Here is a 26,259-nt window from a genome sequence, read left to right on the forward strand (position 1 = left end):
CGGTACCAGTCTGTGTGAGCGAAGGAAAAGCAGCAGCGGTGGTGTCTGCAGATGCCAGAGAGGCGGCTCCGGTGAGACTTAATCCGGGTCGTGCACCTAGCCCCCAACCCCCTACTTACCAGGAAGCGGTGAGGACCCCAAGAGAAGAGGAGTAATGGTGGATCGCGGGGCTGATAGAGAGGAAAAAGAGGCGAGACTGCCAAATCTGTGAGGAACTTCAGCGCCCAGGGAGGAGCCATGTCCGGCCGGATGACTTGCGGCCTAGTTCGGCATTTTAACTTATCTTATGGCTACTGGTTCATACAGGAGGCAAGGACTGGCGAGAAGGTATATGTAAATTCTGGGTCTATTGATGGCTGTGGCCCCTTGTTAGTGGGCAGCAAAATTTCGTTAATTAAGGAGTTTGGGCCCCAAGGTCCGTATGCAGTGGCACTTTCCCGTAGTGTCCGGGATGTCAGGTCCACAGGAGGTAGCAGTGAAGCCTTCCTCAATAATTTCCCCAGGCTGGGGGAATAGTCGGACAGGGTTTAGTCCAGAGAAGACTGAGCAGGACTCATAAAGCTGCAAGTTTTTTAAGCATCTCAAGGGCCAAGGCGGCCACTTAAGGAAGGGACAGCTTAGGACCCACAGACCTTCATCTACAAGTGCTGCACAAGGAACTGTAATCCTGGAAACGTAACTACTCCCTCCTGTATGTTCTACTGTATTGAATTGAAAGTGACCAGTACAGTTCATTTTTACAAAATGGAGTGGAAGTCCCTTAATGTGCCTGAGGTGGTTCCTGTGATGGAAGGAACAGAGTCAGCAGAGACCTGCAATCAAAACGTGAGTGACATGCATTGTACACACAACAAAGAAGGATCGGGACACTTGTATTTGTTTGGGAGCCAGGGTGAGGGAGTACAGTGTTCCCTCACTATCACAGCCACCCTAGGTGCCTTACAGCCACATATACACATATACTGCCACATATCTAATATATATAATCGTCTTATCCCATCTGTCTGTCTCTCTGTCTGTCTGTCTGTCTGTCCAGGAAATCTTGCGTCGCTGATTGGTCCGGCCGCGGCCAATCAGCGACGCGGGATTTCAGAAAAAGATGGCGGCCGTTAGCAGCTCATCTGCCGGACGGAGGTCAGCGGCGATGCAGCAGGGAGATGACCGGCGCTAGCCGCTCATCTCCCGGCTGCTAGCAGCACAAGTACCCCGACGGGCAGCGCCGCTGACCTCCATGCGGCTACCGTTGGGAGATCAGCGGCTTGGCCCGCTGATCTCCCGACGGCAAGTGTGAAGGGAGGACCCGGGAGCGGCGCCGCCGGTCGGGATACTTCTGCTGCGAGTAGCCGCTCATCTCCCAGCTGCTCGCAGCGGAAGTACCCGCAGAGGCAGCGCCGCTCCCCGGTCCTCACTAATAAGATTCGCTGATTGTTCGCGACCACCGGCCGCGACCAATCAGCGATTTTGGCGCCAAATTTAAACACCGCTCTGCTGATTGGTCGCGGACGCCGGCCGCGACCAATCAGCAGTATTGGCACCAAATTTAAACCTCGCTCTGCTGATTGGTCGCGACCGCCGGCCATGACCAATCAGCGATTTTGGCGCCAAATGTAAACACCGCTCTGCTGATTGGTCGCGGTCGCCAGCCGCGACCAATCAGCGATTTTGGCGCCAAATTTAAACACCGCTCTGCTGATTGGTCGCGACCGCCGGCCGCGAACAATCAGCAGTATTGGCGCCAAATTTAAACACCGCTCTGCTGATTGGTCGCGATTTTGGCGCCAAATTTAAACCTCACTCTGCTGAGCCGCGAACAATCAGCAGTATTGGCGCCAAATTTAAACACCGCTCTGCTGATTGGTCGCGATTTTGGCGCCAAATTTAAACCTCACTCTTCTGAGCCGCGAACAATCAGCAGTATTGGCGCCAAATTTAAACACCACTCTGCTGATTGGTCGTGATTTGGCGCCAAATTTAAACCTCACTCTGCTGATTGGTCGCGACCGCCGGCCGCGAACAATCAGCAGTATTGGCGCCAAATTTAAACCCCGCTCTGCTGATTGGTCGCGAATGCCGGCCGCGACCAATCAGCAGTATTCGCGACAAATTTAAACCCCGCTCTGCTGATTGGTCGCGAACGCCGGCCGCGACCAATCAGCGATTTTGGCACCAAATTTAAGCACCGCTCTGCTGATTGGTCGCGGTCGCCGGCCACGACCAATCAGCAGTATTGGCGCCAAATTTAAACCTCGCTCTGCCTGGCCGCAACCAATCAGCGATATTGGCTCCAAATTTAAACACCGCTTTGCTGATTGGTCGTGGTCGCCGGCCATGACCAATCAGCATTATTGGCGCCAAATTTAAACAACGCTCTGCTGATTGGTCGCAACCGCCGGCCGCGACCAATCAGCGATATTGGCGCCAAATTTAAACACCGATTTGCTGATTGGTCGCGGTGGCCGGCCGTGACCAATCAGCGATATTGGCGCCAAATTTAAACACCGATTTGCTGATTGGTCGCGGTGGCCGGCTGTGACCAATCAGCGATATTGGCACCAAATTTAAACACCGCTCTGCTGATTGGTCGCGGTCTCCGGCCGTGACCAATCAGCATTATTGGCGCCAAATTTAAACACCGCTTTGCTGATTGGTCGCCAGCCGCGACCAATCAGCATCATTGGCGCCAAATTTAAACACCGCTCTGCTGATTGGTCGCGACCGCCGGCCGCAACCAATCAGCAGTATTGGCGCCAAATTTAATCCCCGCTCTGCTGATTGGTCACAGCCAATCAGCATTATTGGGGCCAAATTTAAATCCCGCTCTGCTGATTAGTCGCGACCGCCAGCCGTGACCAATCAACGATATTGTCGCCAAGTTTAAACACCGTTTTGCTGATTGGTCGCGATCGCGACTAATCAGCGATTTTGACGCCAAATTTAAACACGCTCTCCAGTCCTCACTAACACGGTTCGCTGATTGGTCACGGCCGCCGCCCGCGACCAATCACCGATATTGCCGCCAAATTTAAACACCGTTTTGCTGATTGTTCGCGGTTGCCGGCCGCGACCAATCAGCGCTTTTGGCGCCAAATTTAAACACCACTCTGCTAATTGCGCCCGGTCGGCCACATACATATTCTAGAATACCCGATGCATTAGAATCGGGCCACCATCTAGTACAGATATACTGCCACATGTACAGATATACTGCCACATGTACAAATATACTGCCACATGTACAGATATACTGCCACATGTACAAATATACTGCCACATATTCAGATATACTGCCACATGTACAGATATGCTGTCGCATGTACAAATATACTGCCACATTTTCAAATATACTGCTGCATTTATAGATATACAGCCGCATGTACAGATATACTGCCGCATGTACAGATATACTGCCACCTATACAGATACACTGACACATGTACAGATATACTGCCACATACACAAATATACTGCTGAATTTACAGATATACAGCCGCACTTACAGATATACTGCCACAAATATAAATATACTGCCGCAAGTAAAAATACCCTGCCAAATGAACAGATATACAGCAGCTTGTACATATATACTGCCGCATGTACAAATATACTGCCACATACATAGATATACTGTCACATGTACAGATATACTGCCACATGTACAAATATACTGCCACATATGCAGATATACTGCCACATGTACAGATATGCTGCCGCATGTACAAATATACTGCCACATTTTCAAATATACTGCTGCATTTATAGATATACAGCCGCATGTACAGATATACTGCCGCATGTACAGATATACTGCCACATATACAGATACACTGCCACATGTACAGATATACTGCCACATACACAAATATACTGCTGAATTTACAGATATACAGCCGCATGTACAGATATACTGCCACAAATACAAATATACTGCCGCGAGTAAAAATACCCTGCCAAATGTACAGATATACAGCAGCTTGTACATATATACTGCCGCATGGACAAATATACTGCCACATGTATAGATATACTGCCGCATATTCAAATACAGTATACTGGTGCATTTACACGTTTTGTTATACACATATTTATTTCCTTTGTGTGTATTCGAACAACACAAAAAAACAGGAAAAAAGGCAAATTAGACATCATTTTGCAGACAACTCCAAAAATGGGCCGGACAAAATTGTTGGCACCTTTCCAAAAATGTGGGTAAACAGCTTTGTTTCAAGCATGTGATGCTCATTCATACTCACCTGTGACAAGTAACAGGTATGGGCAATATGAAAATCATACCTGAAACCAGATAAAAAGGGGAAAAGTTGACTCAATCTTTGTAGTGTGTGTCTGTGTGTGCACACTAAGCATAGAGAACAGAAAGAGGAGAACGGAACTGTCTGAGGACTTGAGAACCAAAGTTGTTGAATAATATCAACAATCTCAAAGTTACAAGTCCATCTCCAGAGATCTTGATATTCCTTTGTCCATGATGCGCAGCATAATCAAGATGTTTACAATCCATGGCACTGTTGCTAATCTTCCTGGACGTTGACAGCAGAGAAAAATTGAAAGGTTGCAATGCAGGGTAGTCCGGATGGTGGACAAGCGACCCAAATCAAGTTCCAAAGAAATTCAAGCTGTCTTGAAGGCCTAGGGTGCATCAGTGTCAGAGTGAACTATCCTTCGACATTTGAATTAAATGAAACGCTATGGCAGGAGACCCAGAAAAATAAAAAAGCTAGACTGTAGTTTGCCAAAACGTAAGTGAGCCAAAATCCTTCTGGGAAAGTGTCTTGTGAACAGATGAGACCAAGATAGAGCTTTTTGGTAAAGCACATCATTCTACCATTTACTGAAAATGGGATGAGACCTACAAAGAAAAGAACAATGCGCTTACAGTCAAATATGGTAGAGCTTCAATGATGTTTTGGGGTTGTTTTGCTGCCTCTGGCACTGGGTGCCTTGACTGTGTGCAAGGCATCATGAAATCTGAAGATTACCAAAGGATTTTGGGTCGCAATGTAGTGCCCAGTGTCAGAAAGCTGGGTTTGTGTCCTAGGTCAATTCCAGTTGAGAGGAGTAAGAAGCTTGTTTATTTGTTATAGGAAGCAATTGATTGCAGTTATTTATTTCAAGGGGTGTGCAACCAAACATTAAGTTGAGGGTGCCAACTATTTTGTCCAGCCCATTTTTGGGGTTTTGTGTGAAACTATGTTCAATTTGGCCAGCACGGTGGCTTTGTGGTTAGCACTGCAGCCCTGCAGCACTGAGGTCCTGGGTTCAAATCCCACCAAGGACAACATCTGCAAGGAGTTTGTATGTTCTCCCCGTGTTTGCGTGGGTTTCCTCTGTGTTCTCCGGTTTCCTCCCACACTCCAAAGACATACTGATAGGGAACTTCGATTGTGAGCCCCAATTGAGACAGTGATGATGATGTCTGTAAAGTGCTGTGGAATTAATGGCAATAATTTTGGCCTTTTTTCTCATTTTTTTTGTGTTGTTCCAATACACACAAAGGAAATAAACATGTGTATAACAAAACGTGTAACTGCAATAATTTTTTTGGAGAAATACTTAATTTTCTGAAACAATTTCAAGGGTACCAACACTTTCAGCTTTGACTAAATATATACTGAGAAACAACTGGTGATAAGTAACTTCCAGTCTAAATTTTGGTTGAAATCCCAACTGAATGTAATAATATGTTGACATACTGAAAGAAGAAATGTTAATAGTAGTCATAACAATTATAGGTATTATTGAGCAGTGCTCCCCAAAAAGTGGCTCATAAGTCAAATATGTCTCACCACAGGAGTGTTATAACCATATACATTGGCTACGATGTGGCTAATAAATCCTTTATATCAATATTACAGGTTTATCCCATACTCATTTAGTAGCATTACATCAGCGTGCCAATTTTCAAACTGAAATATTTATCTACAACAAATATTAGATATTAAATAATACATATTAATGCATCAGAAACTGTTTCACCAACTAACAAAATGATAACCTACATTAAAAATCCATTATCTGTCTTTAATTCTGTAAGGCTAGAGTCTAGTTAAGTGTTAGCTATCGGATCGTTCTGCACTTTATGCACATGCTCTAGGTCTGGATGATGTTGCCTATCTGACATTAGCCTCTGCTGATATGTGAAGACATTCTCACAAAGCAAGTTGCAATTAGTGTTGAGCCACCCCCGTAGTGTTCGAGTTCGGTTCGGTTCGTCGAACACCCGTGTGTTCGCCGAACTGTTCATCGAACTGTTCGTTGAACACCTTCGAACACCGTTAAAACCAATGGCAGGCAAACAAAAACACATAGAAACACATAGAAAACACCTTCAAAGGTGTCCAAAAGCTGACAAACTGCTCAGAAGACACAACTAACACATGGAAAAGTGACAAGTACATATAGTCATGCGAAAAGAAAAGAGGTGGAGGAGTAAAAGGAGGGGGAGACACAGATATAGGCATGTCATGCCCTTCTAAAATCCAAAAAGTGAGAAGCTGACACGGCCAGTCCGTTCCTGCCCGTGCCACCTCTGTGTCGCCGGGTTTGTGCCAGAGCCGCGGTGGACCCTGACGGCCAGCCCCCCTATCCCAATACTGGTGCCTGTCCACCGGTGGGTCGAGGCCCCCCACGGTGGGGGGGGGAGTAACATCTGCAGAAGAAAGACCATCTTCCAGCCAAACTAAGATGTCGACTTCTTTTCGTGGACAATGTGATACGATCCCATTCTTACGGACACGCCCATCGCTACAAATTCTAAATGAGGCACAAAAACAGCAGGTGCTTCAACGGATATCAAGTGCTCCTTCAAGTGGGCTCTCCATCACCTCAATTTCAACATCACAAATACTCCAGTCCTCAGAGGTGTCACCCCAATCGCACTTGCTTCCTCACAGCTCCCAAGTCTCCAGCTGCCCGTCTGAGTATGGGGTAGCACAGATGGTTGAGTCTGCACAGCTGTTTACTCATACTATAGCCTGGGAAACGGAGGTCTGCTCCAGAGCTTCTGTTAATCCAGATGAGGAAATGATCTGATCTGATGCCCAGAATCTTTATAAGTCAGATCCAGGACCAGATGAAGAAGGTTCTGAGCATAATGTAGACCCTTGTTCCCAAACTGTAACTCCTGTTGGTGGAGACAATGATGAAGACGATGATGAGACTCAAATACCTGATTGGAGCGACAACTTGACTTTTCGGTCAGGGCAGGAAGAGGTTGGCTCTGAGGACGACGGGTGTGATAACACACAGGGTGATGACGACGAGGTTGGAGATCCCACTTACTGTCAACCCACAGTCAGCCAGTCGATGAGGTCAGCAGAGGAGGTGGAGGAGGATGTGACTAGCCCTGGGGATGGGGATGACTCGGTACCCGGGCATTTGCCTGGCCTTGGGGATGTCGCGGTGGTCGGCTCCCTGGCCCGTACCCTGGGGTCTCTCTTTAAAAGGGTGGATAATTGTTAATTTTATAAGAGTTCATGACGCCACCTGTGGTATCTGGTGACAAGCACCAGCGCTGCAGCAGTAAACTGAGGCCGGTGATAAGGCAGCTCGATGGTATAGCTCCCCACAGGTGGACCTAGGTCTCAGGGCAGCGTATGCAGGGGGAATGCAGGACAGGCGAGACCCAGCTGGGTCAGAGCAAGAACGGGAACGGACACGGTAGTCACTTCAGTACCTTTTACTGGTGGAAATTCAGGCACATCCCGGAGCACTATAGGGTGACGGGTGCATATCAGGATCCTCCCCAATGAGCGGGTGTAGGGCCTCCTGTTTCTTGCCTCTGCGTAGTAAGTTTCTGACCTGCCTGGAGCTAGGCCTAACTTTGTATCTGTCCTGCGCTGGCTGACCTTGTGGTAGGGCCTTCTCTTGGAGTTCACGCTCCCAGTATGCGGGGCCTAAGCGTCTCCTGGCTCTGTTACATATCAGCACCTTAGCGATCCTGGGACTTGTAGTTCTCCAGGGATTCCGGTTATGCCTTACTGGGTCATAGAGATACTGGTAAGCTCGGATCCTGTGTCCGGTAAATGCTTCGGGGTGAGCTGGTTAAGCTCCTCTGCCCCTTATGTACTAACTCGCCACTCGCCTTCGGCCTACTCGGGCCCTCACTAGGCTATACACACTAACGGCAGCTTGCCGCGCTTCACTGATCTTACGGCACCGGCACACCTTAAGCTCTATCTGGGCTCCCTGAATCTAGCAAGCAGGAGCCTCGTGCTCCACTGCTGAACTATTAACTGCTTTCTCTAGACTAGACTGAGCTCCACTGCAGACTGACCTCTCTTAGGCTTCTCTACTGCAGGAACTCTTCAGAGGAACTGAACTGCCTAGCTCCACCTTCCCTATTTATATCCCTAACGGGCTCCCTCTGCTGGTCTGAGGTGGAAGGTGGAGATGTGTGAATGTTTATGGGGGCCTCTTGTGGAGGATTCCATCAATGCACTCTTCTAGGATCTGTGATACCAAGCGCAGCGGGGCATCACAGATGCTATTGACGATGAGGTTAGGTTGCGCCTTCCTGAACAGAGACGGAGTACTGGAAGCACGTCAACAACTGCATCCTCAACCACAACTCTGCCTCTGACCACAAGTCATAGTGGCTCTTCAGGTCACAAGGGCTCTAAGCCTTGCATAGCCTGGGCATTTATTCAGATCGATAAGGATGACCCAACTTGTGTTATCTGTAATATTTGTCAGCAAAAGCTAAGTAGAGGCCAAAAAATCCATAGTTTGAGTACTTCATGCATGTACCGTCACATGGATATGAAGCATAAGTTGCAGTGGGAAGCTCACTGTGCTACAATGCGGCCTAGCCGGCTGGGCCAACCACCGTCTGCCCCATCTTGTGCATCCGCAGCCTCTTCATCCTCTGTGACTGGGGGGACAGCAGTCACACATGTTTTTGGACGCAGACCTGCCACCTCTTTACCCGCAACAGCCAGTGTGATTGGCAGGTCGTCAGTTCATTGGGAAGTGGAAACACCTGCTAGTGTTGAGCGCTCTCCGACATCGAGAGCACCACCTTTGGATCAAGGCAACCTAACATGTCCGCCTGCATCTTCCTCACAGACCGGCAGTTTGCCGGGGACACCCTACTCAACACCGTCTAAGCACAACAGCCAGCCCTCGGTCCCTCAGATGTGGAAAAGTAAAAGACCATTTCCTCCTAGCCATGAGAAAGCTAAGAGGTTGAATTTCACCATCTGCAAGCTGTTGGCTACAGAAATGCTGCCTTTCCACCTGGAGGACACAGAGGATTTTCAAGACCTTATGTCCGTCACAGTGCCCCAGTACCAGATGCCCAGTCGGCACTACTTCTCAAAGAAAGGTGTGCCTGCGCTCCACTAGCATGTCGCACACAACATCACCGCTTCTTTGAGAAACTCTGTATGTGACAGGGTGCACTTCACCACAGACACTTGGACGAGAAGGCATGGACAGGGGCGTTACATGTCGCTGACTGGGCACTGGGTAACTATGGTGACAGCAGGACAAGGGGCTGCTGTCCAAGTCTTACCGTCCCCACAAGTTGTGCGTCAATCCTCTTTATCTCGAAGTTCCTCCACTGCTTCTGCCTCCTCAACCTCCTCTCGGTCCTCCACCTGCACCCAAAGCCTGTCTGGTAATGCCACCTGCTTTCTAACTGCGCAGAAGGAATCCTGCACACCTCCTTACTATGCTGGCAGCAGGGCTCAACGGCATCAGTGTTTACTTTGAAATGTCTGGGAAATATGAGTCACACAGCTGAGGAGTTGTGGTCAGCTCTGGAGACCCAGTTTCATGAAAGGTTGTCTCCACTGGACCTGCAACCAGGGAAGGCCATGTGCGACAATGCTGCAAACCTGGGTGCGGCACTTCGCCGGGGCAATGTCACACACGTGCCTTGTATGGCTCACGTGTTGAACCTGGTTGTCCAGCAATTTTTAGCCCACTATCCCGGACTAGATGGCCTTCTGCAGAGGGCACGGTCGCTGTGTGCTCACTTCTGCCGTTCGCATCCCGCAGTTCAACGACTTACATCTCTACAGAAGTCGTTGGGCCTGCCAGTTCACCGGCTGAAATGCGATGTGCCGACACGGTGGAATTCAACTCTGCACATGTTGCAGTGACTGTGGCAGCACCGACAAGCCCTGGTGCAATACGTTCTGACGTATAGCCTGGGCCAACGAGATCCAGAGGTGGGGCAAATCACGCTGCAGGAGTGGTCTCAGATCAGGGACCTATGAAGTTGACGCGCCCCCTGGGCCATGGGGTACCCTGAGCCGGGCCGGTAGACACTGGGGGTTGTAGTCACTGTGGCGGTGACCCAGTCCGTGACCCAGGGCGGTCAATCCAAGGGTAATTTGTATATATGGATTTTATAATGTCTGACTACGCCACCTGTGGAGTGCGGCCAAAGGGGCCGTCGCTGCGGAACAGTCCCCTGAAGCTGGTGGTTTTGCAGCAACGGTATTATTACTCACCACAGGAAGAGTGTAGCTTCAGGGCAGTGTGGGTGGATGATGGTGGTTGTAGTGCAGGGAGTCAGTAATGAACACAGAGTCCGTGTGATGCCGTCTCAAGATATTACTCACAGTTGTTGTAGTCCAGATTACAGGTACCAGAGCAATCTCCCCCGTCGTGCTGTGCATACTCAGTGAGGGGCTCAGTCCACCCCCAGATAGCTCCGGAGTACTTAGCAGGACCCCCTTCTGTGTGTCCTTTCTCTGGCCTTCTCCCTGCACCTCACACCCAGTAACACTTCTATCCGGTATCCTCGGGCCTTGGCGGGTGACGTGTGTTCCGTCCCCTGGGTCCTATGTGGCTACCTTCTTAGTGAGACTGGTGTGGACTTTGGCCTGCAGTACATGAAATGCAGCAGCCTCCGGTTTCTAGTTGAGCCTTGCTGTTTCTCCGCTAGTTGAGGGACCGGTTCCCCTTATCTGGCCTGACCCCTCTACCTCCTGGTAGCAGCGGGAGTACGGGTGGCCTTCTGCACGGCCCGTAGCCGTAGGGTCCATTCGGTTCCTGGAGCCTTCCAGCTCCCACTCCTCTCTTCTCTCCTTCAGTCCTGGGCCTCTCAGGCTAGGCCCGCCTCCGGAGCAGAGCTCATGCCTAGTCTCTGCTCCTGTCACTTTTCCTCCTCTGTCTGGCTTGCTCTTTCTAAGATGGCTTCCTATTTATACTCTCCTTGTCATGTGCTCCCCTAAGCTGCTCCCCTAAGCACCCACTACATAGGACCCTCAAACCAGCTAGGGACCTGGGACTGTGCTCTCCCTTAGGAGCAATCTCGCCCTACCCCCACTGCGGGTATGTGTTGGATGCAGGAGTCAGGGTCCCGAGCCATACGCCTTCCTTACCTGAGGGTGAGATACCACACCTCTGGGTGAGATGCAGTAACTCTGTGGTGACTGAACCCTCAGGGGTGCCACACACCCTTCTGCACAGTTTTGAAATGGCGACGAAGATGTTTAGTGCTGACGACGATGCCATTATCAGCATGACTATTCCGGTGATTTACATGCTGGAGCACACATTAAACAGAATTCAGAGTCAGGTGGTGGGACAAGAGGAGGTGGAGGAAGTAGAGGAGGAGTCGTATGCGGAAGGGATAACATCTCCAAGGTCCAGACGGTTGGCAGCACCAAGGCGGCAGGCATGGGAGGGTGGGGGAGAGGGATTAACCAGGGCGCATGGTAGCAGCCAAACTGTTGAGGAAGGTGCAGGAGCCGAGGAAGAAGTGGAGGACGAACTGGCGATGGGCATGGAAGACTCATCAGATGAGGGAGACCTTGATCACATTTCTGTTGTGCGAGGTTGGAGGGAGAGGGCAGAGGAAGGAAGCATGATTCTTACCTCGCTACCAGCGCAACAAGGACTTGGTACTTCTGGATGCGCAAGACACATGAGTGCCTTCTTGCTGCACTACCTGCAACATGACCCCCGGATTGTCAGAATTCGAAGTAATCCCGACTACTGGGTTGCCACACTCTTAGATCCCCGGTACAAAAGTATATTTGCCGAAATAATTCCTGCCATAAAAAGGTATTGACGAATGCAGGAATATCTGCAGACTCTGTTGCAGAATCTTACATGTGCTTTTCCACAAAACACCAGTGGTGCACGTAGTGAATCTCACAGTTCTAACTTGCCAACGGTGGGACTGTCGAGTCTTCATCACTCAAACAGTAACAGTAACACAGTATCTGCTGGTAACAGCAATTTTGTGGAATCGTTTCACCACTTTTTTAGACCATCCTTTGCAAGGCCACAGGAGACAAGAAGTCTGACACATAGTCAATGCCTAGAGAGGATGGTACAGGAGAATCTCCAAGTGAACATCGAAGCCATGACTGTGTCACTGGACCCTTGCTCATTTTGGTATTCCAATCTGGAATAATCGCCGGAGCTCGCCACTCACGCCTTGGAGATCTTGTCATGCCATGCAGCCAGCGTTTTCTCTGAACGTGTGTTCAGCGCTGCTGGTGGTGTGCTGACAGATAAGCGCACGCGGCTGTCCACTGAGAATGTAGACAGACTCCCGTTCATAAAGATGAACAAATCATGGATTCGCAAGGACATTTCTACCCCTGTGTCATCCTTGGGAGACTAAAAGCTTGGGGATTTGGTAAAATCACCTCACCAACCTTTTTAAGCAACAGTGGGGCAATTGATGCCACTTAACCCTAGAACACATGACCATAAAAATCTACACTTTCACATACCTGGGGCCCTTTAGGCCCGTGTGCAAATAACATGGAATAACTCAAACTCAAATGACAAACAACTATATACATGAAGAATACCTAGAGTTTCAAAATTCTAACTAAAGTAATCTTGCAGAAAATAGAAAACAATTAACTGGGCGGGCCTGCAAGGCCACAGGTATGCATTCTAGGGTTAAGTGGTGTCTGTGCCACAATTTTGGGAGTCCCCTTGCTGTGTCTTACGTGACGTTGGCATCGTCAATTCCAGGTGGGTTGGGTCGCACCCACCCCCTTTTAACTGTAAGAAACTACATACACTATGGCTTGGGGTAACACAGATGGTTGAGTCTGAAGAGCTGTTTACTCAGAGGTCTGCTGCAAATCTTCAGTGTCTGCTAGTCAGCGTAGAATTTTTAACTGCATCTAGCCTAGGCAATACTTTGGGCATAGTAGCCCAGCTGCGAAGCAAGCTGCACCGCCTGTGTATCTAATAAGAATTTTTAAATGAATCTAGCCTAGGCAGACTGTGGGGACCCCCAACCAAACCCAGACGCTCAGCCCCCCTACCTCCCCCCTTTCATGGACAATACAATAATGTAACTCTTACAACTGGATGGGTGAGGATCGGTCACAGCTTTATTAACTCTTTATACTCATTCCATTAGAAAGGCATTTTATTTCTAAAATAATTCAGCTTGTTGCAGCATGCCCTGGGTCCCCACTCCGGCAAGTTGGCCAACAAGTGTAACTCTCCAACATGTCCTTTCTATTTCCAGGCCACGGAGGATCCAGCGTACTCGTATGCAGGACTCTGACCCCCACCCATCACTCTTAACGCTTGTTCCACTCCGTCCTGGAGTCCTGACAGGAATATGTCCAGTCCAATATCTATTAAGTGAACACCGTCGGGCCGTATGAGGCCTGCTTTATCTCCTTCCAGTTGTCGGTGTCGTATCACTACACCGCCTCTGTCTCTTCTAAATTTTGCCATCCGAATATTTATTACCCGCCTTGTCCATTCGATGGCCGTGATGTCTCGCGCACCTTGCCATACCGCTATCGGCACAATCTCTGACCATACTATAGCTAATTTTGTGAAAAATTCTCTGAAGCGCTCAGTGTCTAGTTTCATTATTGCCATTAGTTATGCGCTCTTGTGATGACCTAGGTTGTTTCCCCCGGCCTGTATAACTAAGATGACCGGACCTCTTGCCTCTCTCCCTACCTTGATTACCTCCATTAGTACCTGTGGCCATAGCAGGCCTCTAATACCTCTCCAGTTGAAATATGTGTTATGAAACTCTAATTTCCTCCCGCCTGGGCGGACTTTCGCCCTTTTTTGTGCCCAATATATATACGAGTGGCCTATCACTCACACTGTTGGCTTAGCGTCACCTGTAAAAGAAACAAACCACGTTAGGATAACAAGTCCGGTCTTATGTATCTCGCCAAACACGTGGATCACCATCTCCCTATCCTCTGAACTTCCGTTTCTGACAGTCCTGCTCTTGCTGCTTCCGTGGCCGCACCTATGCGGAATGAGTGTGTCCCGTAATCTTTGGGGTGGTTCCCTGCCGATGTTATGCATTTATTAAATATAGCTTGGAACAGGTATCTTGATAATGGCGTTCCATCAATGTGTGATAGGAAGAAATTACTTTGTGATCTGATGGTTAGATATGTTTTTACTATTGTTACCCGACTCAGTGTACCGTTTGTGGGTTGTAGAAGTACCCAAGTACCCCTGCCCACTGGAACCGTTTTCGATTGGTGTATGCGTAGACGTATTGCATTATTGGCTATGACTACGTCCTGGTGTAATAAGCCTCCACTGGTGGTAATTTTGGATTGAGGGACTAATTCGCTTATACATAGCGCCCCGAAGAAGGCGATCACAAATGCAGTAGACATTAGTGTTGCTTCAAATTGTGAGTGTCATGTTAATGGTGTTAGGGATATGATGTGAGAAATCAGTTTTAGTGACACGGGACGGGACGTCTACATTCCTGACTTGGCTGACCCCTTTTCCACCCTTTTATGGATTGTCTGATGATGAATCTTTGTCACATCTCCCCAATTCAGTAGTTGGAAGTGAAATGCTACTCCGGTCAGACACCGCTGCGCTGACGCTCCTGATATGCCCCTCATCATTAGCTGGTGGAGAAATTCTATGGTGGCTTGTGATCTGGCTTGTTCACATTGGTCAACCCGTCTGCCTGCTACTAGTCGTGTCCACTCTTCCCATGCCTTACCGTATGCTTGCCACGTTGACGGGGCAACTGACGCTCTGATTAATGGCATCAACTATTCGCCACTAGATCCCATAGGGAGGGTGGGCAACTGTTGCCCGATGGGTGGGCGTTGTGGAAGAGCTCTGTGAAAATCTGCCAATTGAATTGTTATAAAGCGTTAGCAGCAGCTTTATACCCCTCAGCATAGTGGCTAGCGCGGACCCATACATTGTGTTTTAGGCACAGGAATGCTAGCCTGCGTAGTAGGCCTAGCACTGGGAGAGACGATGATGCCATCTTATTAATGCAGTGCGCTAGGCTGGTGTTTTTTGTTATGAAGCGCATATTTTTGTTAGCCAGGCGCGCGCCCCATATTTCTATTGCTACCACTATTGGGAAAAATTATTTTCAGGGCTAGATGCAGCTAAAAATTATTATTAATTTCAAAGCTGGTGGAGATTGGTATAGATGGCCTAATACAATGAGTCCCACACACTGCTAGAAGCCCAAATATTTTTTCAGAGCTAGATGCAGATAAAAATTATTTTTAATTTGCAACCTGATGGAGGTCAGTATAGATGAACTAATAGACCCAGTCCCACACACTGCTAGAAGCCCAAATATTTTTTCAGAGCTAGATGCAGAAAAAAATTATATTCAATTTGCAGCCTGATGGAGGTCAGTATAGATGGACTAATAGAACAAGTCCCACTCACTGTTAGAAGCCCAAATATTTTTTCAGAGCTAGATGCAGAAAAAAATGATGTTCAATTTGCAACCTGATGGAGGTCAGTATAGATGGACTAATAGACAAGTCCCACACACTGCTAGAAGCCCAAATACTTTTTCAGAGCTAGATGCAGATAAAAATTATTTTTAATTTGCAACCTGATGGAGATCAGTATAGATGGACTAATAGACCAAGTCCCACACACTGCTAGAAGCCCAAATATTTTTTCAGAGCTAGATGCAGATAAAAATTATTTTTAATTTGCAACCTGATGGAGGTCAGTGTAGATGGACTAATAGACCAAGTCCCATACACTGCTAGAAGCCCAAATATTTTTTCAGAAGTAGATGCAGAAAAAAATTATATTCAATTTGCAACCTGATGGAGGTCAGTATAGATGGACTAATAGAGAAAGTCCCACACACTGCTAGAAGGCCACATATTTTTTCAGAAGTAGATGCAGAAAAAAATTATATTCAATTTGCAACCTGATGGAGGTCAGTATAGATGGACTAATAGAACAAGTCCCACACACTGCTAGAAGCCCAAAATTTTTTTCTGAGGTAGATGCAGAAAAAAATGATATTCAGTTTGCAACCTGATGGAGGTCAGTATAGATGGACTAATAGAACAAGTCCCACACACAGCTAGAAGCCCAAATATTTTTTCAGAGCTAGATGCAGATAAAAATTATTTTTAATTTGCAACCTGATGGAGATCAGTATAGATGGACTAATAGACCAAGTCCCACACACTGCTAGAAGCCCAAATATTTTTTCAGAAGTAGATGCAGAAAAAAATTATATTCAATTTGCAACCTGATGGAGGTCAGTATAGATGGACTAATAGAACAAGTCCCACACACTGCTAGAAGCCCAAATTTTTTTTCTGAGGTAGATGCAGAAAAAAATGATATTCAGTTTGCAACCTGATGGAGGTCAGTATAGATGGACTAATAGAACAAGTCCCACACACAGCTAGAAGCCCAAATATTTTTTCAGAGCTAGATGCAGATAAAAATTATTTTTAATTTGCAACCTGATGGAGATCAGTATAGATGGACTAATAGACCAAGTCCCACACACTGCTAGAAGCCCAAACATTTTTTCAGAAGTACATGCAGAAAAAAATTATATTCAATTTGCAACCTGATGGAGGTCAGTATAGATGGACTAATAGAACAAGTCCCACACACTGCTAGAAGCCCAAATATTTTTTCAGAAGTAGATGCAGAAAAAAATTATATTCAATTTGCAACCTGATGGAGGTCAGTATAGATGGACTAATAGAACAAGTCCCACACACTGCTAGAAGCCCAAATTTTTTTTCTGAGGTAGATGCAGAAAAAAATGATATTCAGTTTGCAACCTGATGGAGGTCAGTATAGATGGACTAATAGAACAAGTCCCACACACAGCTAGAAGCCCAAACATTTTTTCAGAGCTAGATGCAGATAAAAATTATTTTTAATTTGCAACCTGATGGAGATCAGTATAGATGGACTAATAGACCAAGTCCCACACACTGCTAGAAGCCCAAACATTTTTTCAGAAGTAGATGCAGAAAAAAATGATATTCAATTTGCAACCTGATGGAGGTCAGTATAGATGGACTAATAGAACAAGTCCCACACACTGCTAGAAGCCCAAATATTTTTTCAGAGCTAGATGCAGAATAAAATTATATTGAATTTGCAACCTGGTGTAGGTTAGTATAGATGGACTAATAGAACAAGTCCCACACACTGCTAGAAGGCCAAATATTTTTTCAGAGCTAGATGCAGATAAAAATTATTTTTAATTTGCAACCTGATGGAGATCAGTATAGATGGACTAATAGACCAAGTCCCACACACTGCTAGAAGCCCAAACATTTTTTCAGAAGTAGATGCAGAAAAAAATGATATTCAGTTTGCAACCTGATGGAGGTCAGTATAGATGGACTAATAGAACAAGTCCCACACACTGCTAGAAGGCCAAATATTTTTTCAGAGGTAGATGCAGATAAAAATTATTTTTAATTTGCAGCCTGATGGAGGTCAGTATAGATGGACTAATAGAGAAAGTCCCACACACTGCTAGAAGGCCAAATATTTTTTCAGAGCTAGATGCAGACAAAAAATTATTTTTAATTTGCAACCTGATGGAGGTCAGTATAGATGGACTAATAGAGAAAGTCCCACACACTGCTAGAAGCCCAAATATTTTTTCAGAGCTAGATGCAGATATAAATTATTTTTAATTTGCAACCTGATGGAGGTCAGTATAGATGGACTAATAGAGAAAGTCCCACACACTGCTAGAAGGCCAAATATTTTTTCAGAGCTAGATGCAGAAAAAAATTATATTCAGTTTGCAACCTGATGGAGGTCAGTATAGATGGACTAATATAACAAGTCCCACACACAGCTAGAAGCCCAAATATTTTTTCAGAGCTAGATGCAGATAAAAATTATTTTTAATTTGCAACCTGATGGAGATCAGTATAGATGGACTAATAGACCAAGTCCCACACACTGCTAGAAGCCCAAACATTTTTTCAGAAGTAGATGCAGAAAAAAATGATATTCAATTTGCAACCTGATGGAGGTCAGTATAGATGGACTAATAGAACAAGTCCCACACACTGCTAGAAGGCCAAATATTTTTTCAGAGCTAGATGCAGATAAAAATTATTTTTAATTTGCAACCTGATGGAGATCAGTATAGATGGACTAATAGACCAAGTCCCACACACTGCTAGAAGGCCAAATATTTTTTCAGAGGTAGATGCAGATAAGAATTATTTTTAATTTGCAGCCTGATGGAGGTCAGTATAGATGGACTAATAGAGAAAGTCCCACACACTGCTAGAAGGCCAAATATTTTTTCAGAGCTAGATGCAGACAAAAAATTATTTTGAATTTGCAGCGTGATGGAGGTCAGTATATATGGACTAATAGAACAAGTCCCACACACTGCTAGAAGGCCAAATATTTTTTCAGTGCTAGATGCAGAAAAAAATTATATTCAGTTTGCAACCTGATGGAGGTCAGTATAGATGGACTAATAGAACAAGTCCCACACACTGCTAGAAGCCCAAATATTTTTTCAGAGCTAGATGCAGAAAAAAATTATATTCAATTTGCAACCTGATGGAGGTCAGTATAGATGGACTAATAGAATGATGCTATGCCCAAAAGATTTTACTTCACTAGGTGCAGTAAAAAAATTGGTATTCTATACACAGGTGGTATGTCTTGCAACACAGATAGGCTACTCCACTGACTAACACACTCTGCAATAAGCCAAAAAGGATTAGCTTTGCTAGATTCAGCCAAATGCTGTGAAAAAAACTTGCACAGCACTGGCACAGACCTGCCTGGCAAAAACTGATAGGAACTGATGTAACCTAGTCCTGAAAAGGACTGCAATTACAATTAGTCTTTACTCCCACAATCTATCTATTTAAGAGCACAGACCTGCCTGATAAAAGTCGTAGGAAATGCTGTAACCTAGTCCTTAAAAGGACTGCAATCACAACTATTCCCTACTCCCAAGCTATCTGTAGATTTGTGCGAAAATTGGCTTGAAATTAACAAGGTATAGCGCACACAGCAACAGCGGTGCCGTCTAACACGCAGCTGCAGCAGTGAGAAAATGGTGGCGACAGGGAAAATGGCTGGGTCTTATAGGGCAAGGACATGTGACATACACTGCCAATGACACATGCCCTTGCTTGTGTGAAAAAAAGCACTTCGCTCCGTGTGTGCGCTGCTGATAGGCTGACAGATTGCACCTCCCCACTGTAAATGCGGGAAAGAGAAAAAAAAATGGAGTTCTTCATTATTCCTGCAGAGATCCATCCCCTGCCCCTCCCCCCACCCCGCTGTACACTCAAACTGCGTATTAACATTAATTTTCATCATTACTGAGAAAAAATCCAGTTATGATTTTGGTGCACGAACAGTTATCGAACATAACCTCGAACAGCCGAATTTTTCGCAAATCGTTCGTGTTCGCCGAATGGCTCGAACACCGCCCAAAACAGCTCGAATTTGAGATTGACGAACAGTTCGAGTAGAACAACGCTCATCTCTAGTTGCAATGTACGTAGAGATTACTGTGCTACTTCTTCATGACATGAGCAGGTTTATTTCTATTTACCACTAGTTCCTACTCTACCCACCCCAACTTGTACCTTTTTTCATGGGGGCATTTCATCAAAGGAATAAATAACCGTGGCTGATAATCTCAGTGTCTGATTGGTGCTCTAAATGTTGCACATTAAAGGCAGCATAGTCTGTTACAGTATGTCAGCAAGCTGTCCACATCTAATTTATGTTAATAACTGACACTTTCATTGTGACAAAATGAGGAAGAAAAATATTGTTTATTTCGAATTAAAGCAAATTTCTCTGATTATTTGAGCTTTAGCAACAAATTATAACTAATTTCATAAGTTGTCAGAAGGCATAGGAAGTCCATGAGATGCGTTTATGGCAATATTGTAATTTTTGTTAATGAGGTATAACAAATGTTTATTATGTAGCAACTGAATAAATGTAATTTAATTAGATTTACCAGTTCCTTGTTGGATAAATTGTAGCATATTCTCCAACTAAAGTAGATTTAGAATGTTCTGCTCACTTTATGAAAATTACTCCTAATTATGGTGCTTTATGAGAATGCTCGCCTTTTTTACTGACATTCTTGCTTTGCTTTTTCATGCAAATAGAATCTTCTCATTAATTAAAACATGACCTTTTCCAAGCTGCAGTATGTTAATGAATATATTTTCTTTTAAAAGGTCCTTCTGTCAATGTATCTTTTTGTAAAGACAAAATTAATGGGATTTTGTGACTTCAGAATCTTTTGAAATATATATGTAGAATTTGTCATGATGGATATTAATGTGGTTTTCCTAGGACTGAAAGTTATCTACGTGTGTTTCGGCTGTCCCCGGCAGTCCTTTAGATAATGAATGGAGGTGCACATGCTTGACCTTCACTTCATTCTGATCGGGTTCTGCAGAGCACTGTTCTCGAGATTTCTGGGGAGTCTCAGCAGTCTGACCACCAGCAATCAGCAGGGTATTCCCTGTTCTATTGAATGGGGATACTTTGCAGTATTGGGAGAACCCCTTTAAATGATTTCATATACTTTTGTAAAGGTCTGATACGCTTAAAAATTATATAAATGGCTTTTTGGGACCTGGAAACTTAAAAAGGCTGGTAGCCCTTCTAAAAGAGCCAAATACTAATTTTGAGCATCTGCATAGAGCGTTTAAACATAAACTAAAATTAAGTGGATCACCAGTTCCACTGCAGTGTCACTATGATCTGCAGAAGATAATGTAGATTCAGTCTGATTGCAGTTAGTGAGAGTCTCTGACAACAGACTTTGACATCCTTGAGAAAGAATGAGTGACTTCCAGTAAAATCATTGAACATTTACTGATTGATAAGTTTGTTGATTGTGCTATATGGCAGAAGGCTCACTTCCGTTTACTTAAAGTATTTTACAGTATTTTTACTGATGCCACGATGTGATAAATAGTGTACACCAAAACATATATTTTTCACCCCAGCTGATGTGTTAGAAGAAGGACGAAAATGGCAACTGTAAGGATCTGACAGGAGCCAATCGTCATCAGAGGAGGGCTGGCATCTGAGAGCAGCCATGAGTGATTTGATAGGTGTTGATGTCATCATGTAGTTCATAGGAAGTCAGATACTGACTTCCTGTCTACATATCATCACATGTACCTGACTGCTTCTCAGACTAGGGATCACATGACCCAACATTACTTCCTATAGTCAAGGGGGGAATTAATAGATCTAATTCAGGTGGAATAAAATTAATTAAACAGCAAGAAAATTGATGATGAGTTTGCAATAGAAAACAATAGCAATATCAGAACCGGACCAAAAAGGAATTGAAGAAGTTGGTCTTGTCTGATGAACTACATTTCTGTTCTGTTTACATCATATGGATGGCCTGGTGCATCACTGCTTGCTTATCTTCTGGAGAGATGGCAACAGGATTTAATATGAAAAAAGGCATGGAGCTTTAGTCAGTACATTGCTGGGAAACCTTGAGTCCTGGCTTTACAAGAAACTTCCACCCCAAGGATTTCACATCTATTATCCCCCAGCACTCTGTTTGGCTCGTGCTACCTCTTCTACTCAGGTTGGCATTCCTTTCCCCTGCTTCCAAGTTGGTGTCTAGAAGTTGGGAGTGCACTGCTAATTCTGAACCATGCCTTCCCTACATTTCCTATTCCACAGCAAAGGAAAGGCAACGCAGAAATGGTTTAGACTTACCACTGTACTCCCTATGCCACTGCAGCTGCCATGGATGTTTTTTACTCTTTCCTTCATCCTGAACAGACAAAGTAGACCCCTTCATGGCATCCATAATCCTTAATGACTGTTGCCGCTTTAACCAGGATAATATGCACTGCCATACTAAAAGAAATGTTCTTTATGAAAAGAGGGACCAAAGGGATCTACATGAATCTATAGGCTGGTGATTTAAGTTTTACAAAATGGTTTAAGTCGAGAGGATCTTTCAGGATTGTTTGTGGTGTATTTACCTTTAATAGATTTCTTTTAATTAATAAGAGCTTTCAGATTTAAGAAGTCCACTAAGAAAGAGTGGATTATGCTGCAGGGAAAATGTTGCATTTAGAGTGGTGCTATTTGACTCTCAGGACCTGGTCTATCGGCCACGCCAGGAACCGGTGTTCACTTTGAGAACTGCTTCACAGCTTTTGATTAGCAAGCCGGCAAGATGGGTCCTGGGAGGTAGAGCACGGTTCTCAGAGTTTCCATCCGGCAACCGCAGATTACTTACGGGGCCACTTGTCAGGGTTATGCAAATTGATACTAGTTACATTATAAGGCTGACATTAAGATGAATGGACAACCAGAACAGGGCCAGTCTTGTATAGCCATGTACCTAATAGGTCATATATACAGTGGTTGTCCCCATGAGACAAACCCTTTGAAGGCTTAGATATTATTTACCTGTCAGAAGTCTTTAAATAAGGTGTAAATTATAACTTTCTTTATTTTTTCTCAGGTGTTTATACATTTTTGTCTAGTACCTTAGAATCTCTAGAAGATACAGACCAAATTCATTTGATTTTGGACAAAATTATAGACACATTGGTGCATTTCATGGCCAAAACCGGACTTTCCCTTCAGCAGCAGCAAAGACGATTGGCTCAATTACTTCTTATTCTTTCACATATCAGACATATGAGGTAAGCAAATGATTATATATGCTATAAGCTATTTAACAACTTGTGTTACAACCCTGAAGGGAAGTGCATATTTGTTCAGAGGTCTTCATTGAATTTGATAAACAGTATGGTATTCTACAATTGAACTTGATTCTTGACATACAGTCCAAGAAGAGACATTATTTAGTGTTCATTAGTATTATTGGCCCTGTAGGCTACAGTATTTAGTAAAATGTATCTTTCTATTATCAATTCCATGCAGAACATCTTCCTTTGATAAGATCTTTAAGATTATAGGTATTAAGAGGTCTTTTATATGATGTTCACTTAAAGTTTTGGCAGAACTTTTGTTACTTAAGGTAGTCGAGGAAAATTTAGCTTCCATGTTCTCATAAAATAAATCCCTTTATTGGCAACACTAGATGTAATCTACAGGCATAGTATCAGGACATGGAAATCTTCCATTAATATCTTCCAAGCAATACAGTGCCAGAAGTCATATTATTATGATTAATAATTCTTCTAAAAAAGTTCATATAAAAAGATGCAGTCGGCAAATACTTTAATCTTTGTTTTGGCAGGTGAGTTAATATGTAGCTATTTAGCAAATGCTAATACAATCCGGATGCAGCAGAAAGTATAGGTATTTCCTCTAAATATCTCATTGCCTTTGAATCCACTGTTGGCATTGGCTTGAAAAAACTGCATCAAAAATTATACTAAAATTGACACGAAGTTAGAATCACACATGTAAAACATGAGCACATCCAAAAAGAAGGAGAGCATCTCTTTTGCATCCACTATATTTGATTTAGAAAAATATCTGATGAGGATTACTGAACCAGTGTTATTTTCGCTTGGAACTATGAGCTGAGTAATTCTCCTCTAATTGGGCAATATGCCATTAAATTCCATACCCTGGGCTCAGATTTGTCCTGGAACAATGACGTTTTACACATTCCCTTCTGGTCATATCAAACACAAACAGACCAGAAATAATATTCCATCTTCCCTACACATCATGACTCTTGTGTTCCTTCATTCCTTTCCTAGAATTTGTGTTCTACACCTTAATTCTAGACTGGGAAATTTCCTGACCTGACTTATGAGATATTCTCACAAAGGAAAAAATTTCTTCCAGTGATCTTTCATGCTCTACTCCTGAAGTGTTCATTGACTTTTGAGCTATACAGAATTTCTTGGACTATGACTGGACACAGTGAGAAAGAGAAGTTTGTGACTTTAAAGAACGTTAACTACCTACATTCTTTAAAACATACCTTGTTTTTAACTAGCTCTTTTTCACCGGGAAGTTCTCATGCCTTTTTATATCAAAATTGATGCTTTTACTGTCGGTTTCACAGCCAGTCTGTCTTTAAAAAATAATTTGTTGGAAACCTCCACCCTTGAGAAACCTCCACTTTCTGAAAATTCTCATCAACAGAATAGAACTATTCTGCTGGAGATCAGAAACTTCTGAAATCAAAATATTCCACATTCATGGTCTTCCTCACAATATAGTTTCTTTTCTGGGAAACCAGTTTGTGTCCAGTTGCTGGAGAGATTTATTTAAATTTCCAAATATTTCTCAAGATTTCTCTTCAATCCTCTACACACAGAGAAATAAGCATACGGAACAGACCAATAAGACCCTATAATATATTTTAAACCTTTTCAACATTGCACAAACAAATAATTGGCTGGCTCACTGCCCATGTCCATAATAACTTGCCACTACAGATGAGCTTCTCTGAATTTTACCCAGAATTTCGGCTTGTAGAAAATAAATTAGCGTGACTCTCAAAAATTTAAAGCGTGCAATTGCTTGGAAAATACACATGGGGGAGAGGAGAGAGAGAGAACCCCGCTGACTATAAGAGCTTACACTCTACAGGAGATAGAGGACCTCGCTGACCATAAGAGCTTACACTCTACAGGAGATAGAGGACCTCGCTGACCATAAGAGCTTACATTCTACAGGAGATAGAGGACCTCGCTTACCATAAGAGTTTACACACTACAGGAGAAAGAGAAGATCCCCGCTGACCATAATAGCTTACACTCTAGCAGAAAAGAGTGTGAGAGAGGACCCCGCTGACCATAAAACCTTGCACTCTACAGAAGAGAGAGACTTACCCAGTGACTTACCCAGTGACTCTGGAGATGGAAAACAACTCTGCTGAGAAAACTGTGCACTGCTGGAAACCGCAGATCTGTGATGGTCCAGATACTGACCACTACTGTACAAGTTATGATTATCCGATGGATGATGTAGCTGCAGGAAATTATGAGGAAGCTCTTCTGCAGTGTGGCAAGCAAGGTTATTTATTGTTTGCGAACTGCAATTTGAAACTCAAAATGTTCGAATTTTCATGAAATTGAATGGGAGGCGGATGTGCAGTACTCCGCTGTGGCCACGACAACTTGACAGCCAAGCACCGCAGTTAAGCACTTTCGGCCTGCGGCCGATGCCGTCTGCACCGATAACAGCCGATCAGCGGGGGTGCCACGTGTGAAACCCCGGCCGATCATACATTGATGCCCTATCCTACGGATGTGAAAGTAGTGGACAACTACTTTAAGCAAGTTGAACATGAATTGATCTCTAAAAGGCCTAAAATTAAAGATGTCACATTTCCTTTGCATTTTAGGCAAAATATATACAGTGGTGGCCAAAAGTATTGGCACCCCTGCAATTCTGTCAGATAATGCTCAGTTTCTTCCTGAAAATGATTGCAATCACAAATTCTTTGGTATTATTATCTTCATTTAATTTGCTTGCAAGGAAAAAAAACAAAAGAGAATGAAGCAAAAATCAAATCATTGATCATTTCACACAAAACTCCAAAAATAGGCCAGACAAAAGTATTGGCACCCTCAGCCTAATACTTGGTTGCACAACCTTTAGCCAAAATAACTGCGAACAACCGCTTCCGGTAACCATCAATGAGTTTCTTACAATGCTCTGCTGGAATTGTAGACCATTCTTCTTTGGCAAACTGCTCCAGGTCCCTGATATTTGAAGGGTGCCTTCTCCAAACTGCCATTTTGAGATCTCTCCACAGGTGTTCTATGGGATTCAGGTCTGGACTCATTGCTTGCTACCTTAGAAGTCTCCAGTGCTTTCTCTCAAACCATTTTATAGTGCTTTTGGAAGTGTGTTTTGGGTCATTTTCCTGCTGGAAGACCCATGACCTCTGAGGGAGACCCAGCTTTCACACACTGGGCCCTACATTATGCTGCAAAATTTGTTGGTAGTCTTCAGACTTCATAATGCCATGCACACGGTCAAGCAGTCTGTAACATACCTGGCGGCGTCCTTGCATAGTGGTCCATCTCCCACTGGCATAGTGGTCCATCTCCCACTGTGCAA

At 44.6% G+C, this 26,259-nt stretch overlaps 1 protein-coding gene across 3 annotated transcripts in view; it reads left to right on the forward strand.

Annotated features, from left to right (window-relative positions):
* The window catches only part of ESR1 (estrogen receptor 1), a 651,368-nt gene that overhangs the window by 586,604 nt on the left and 38,505 nt on the right, over window positions 1-26,259 (forward strand). For all 3 annotated transcript variants that reach the window (XM_073672708.1, XM_073672710.1, XM_073672709.1), the window contains one exon: window positions 22,724-22,907. In XM_073672708.1, coding sequence (XP_073528809.1) covers window positions 22,724-22,907 — 184 coding nt within the window. The remainder of the gene's footprint in view (window positions 1-22,723; window positions 22,908-26,259) is intronic.

Source organism: Phyllobates terribilis, unplaced genomic scaffold, assembly GCF_046119375.1.
Source record: "Phyllobates terribilis strain yellow unplaced genomic scaffold, ASM4611937v1 Scaffold_3__8_contigs__length_932513732, whole genome shotgun sequence".
Taxonomy (NCBI): domain Eukaryota; kingdom Metazoa; phylum Chordata; class Amphibia; order Anura; family Dendrobatidae; genus Phyllobates; species Phyllobates terribilis.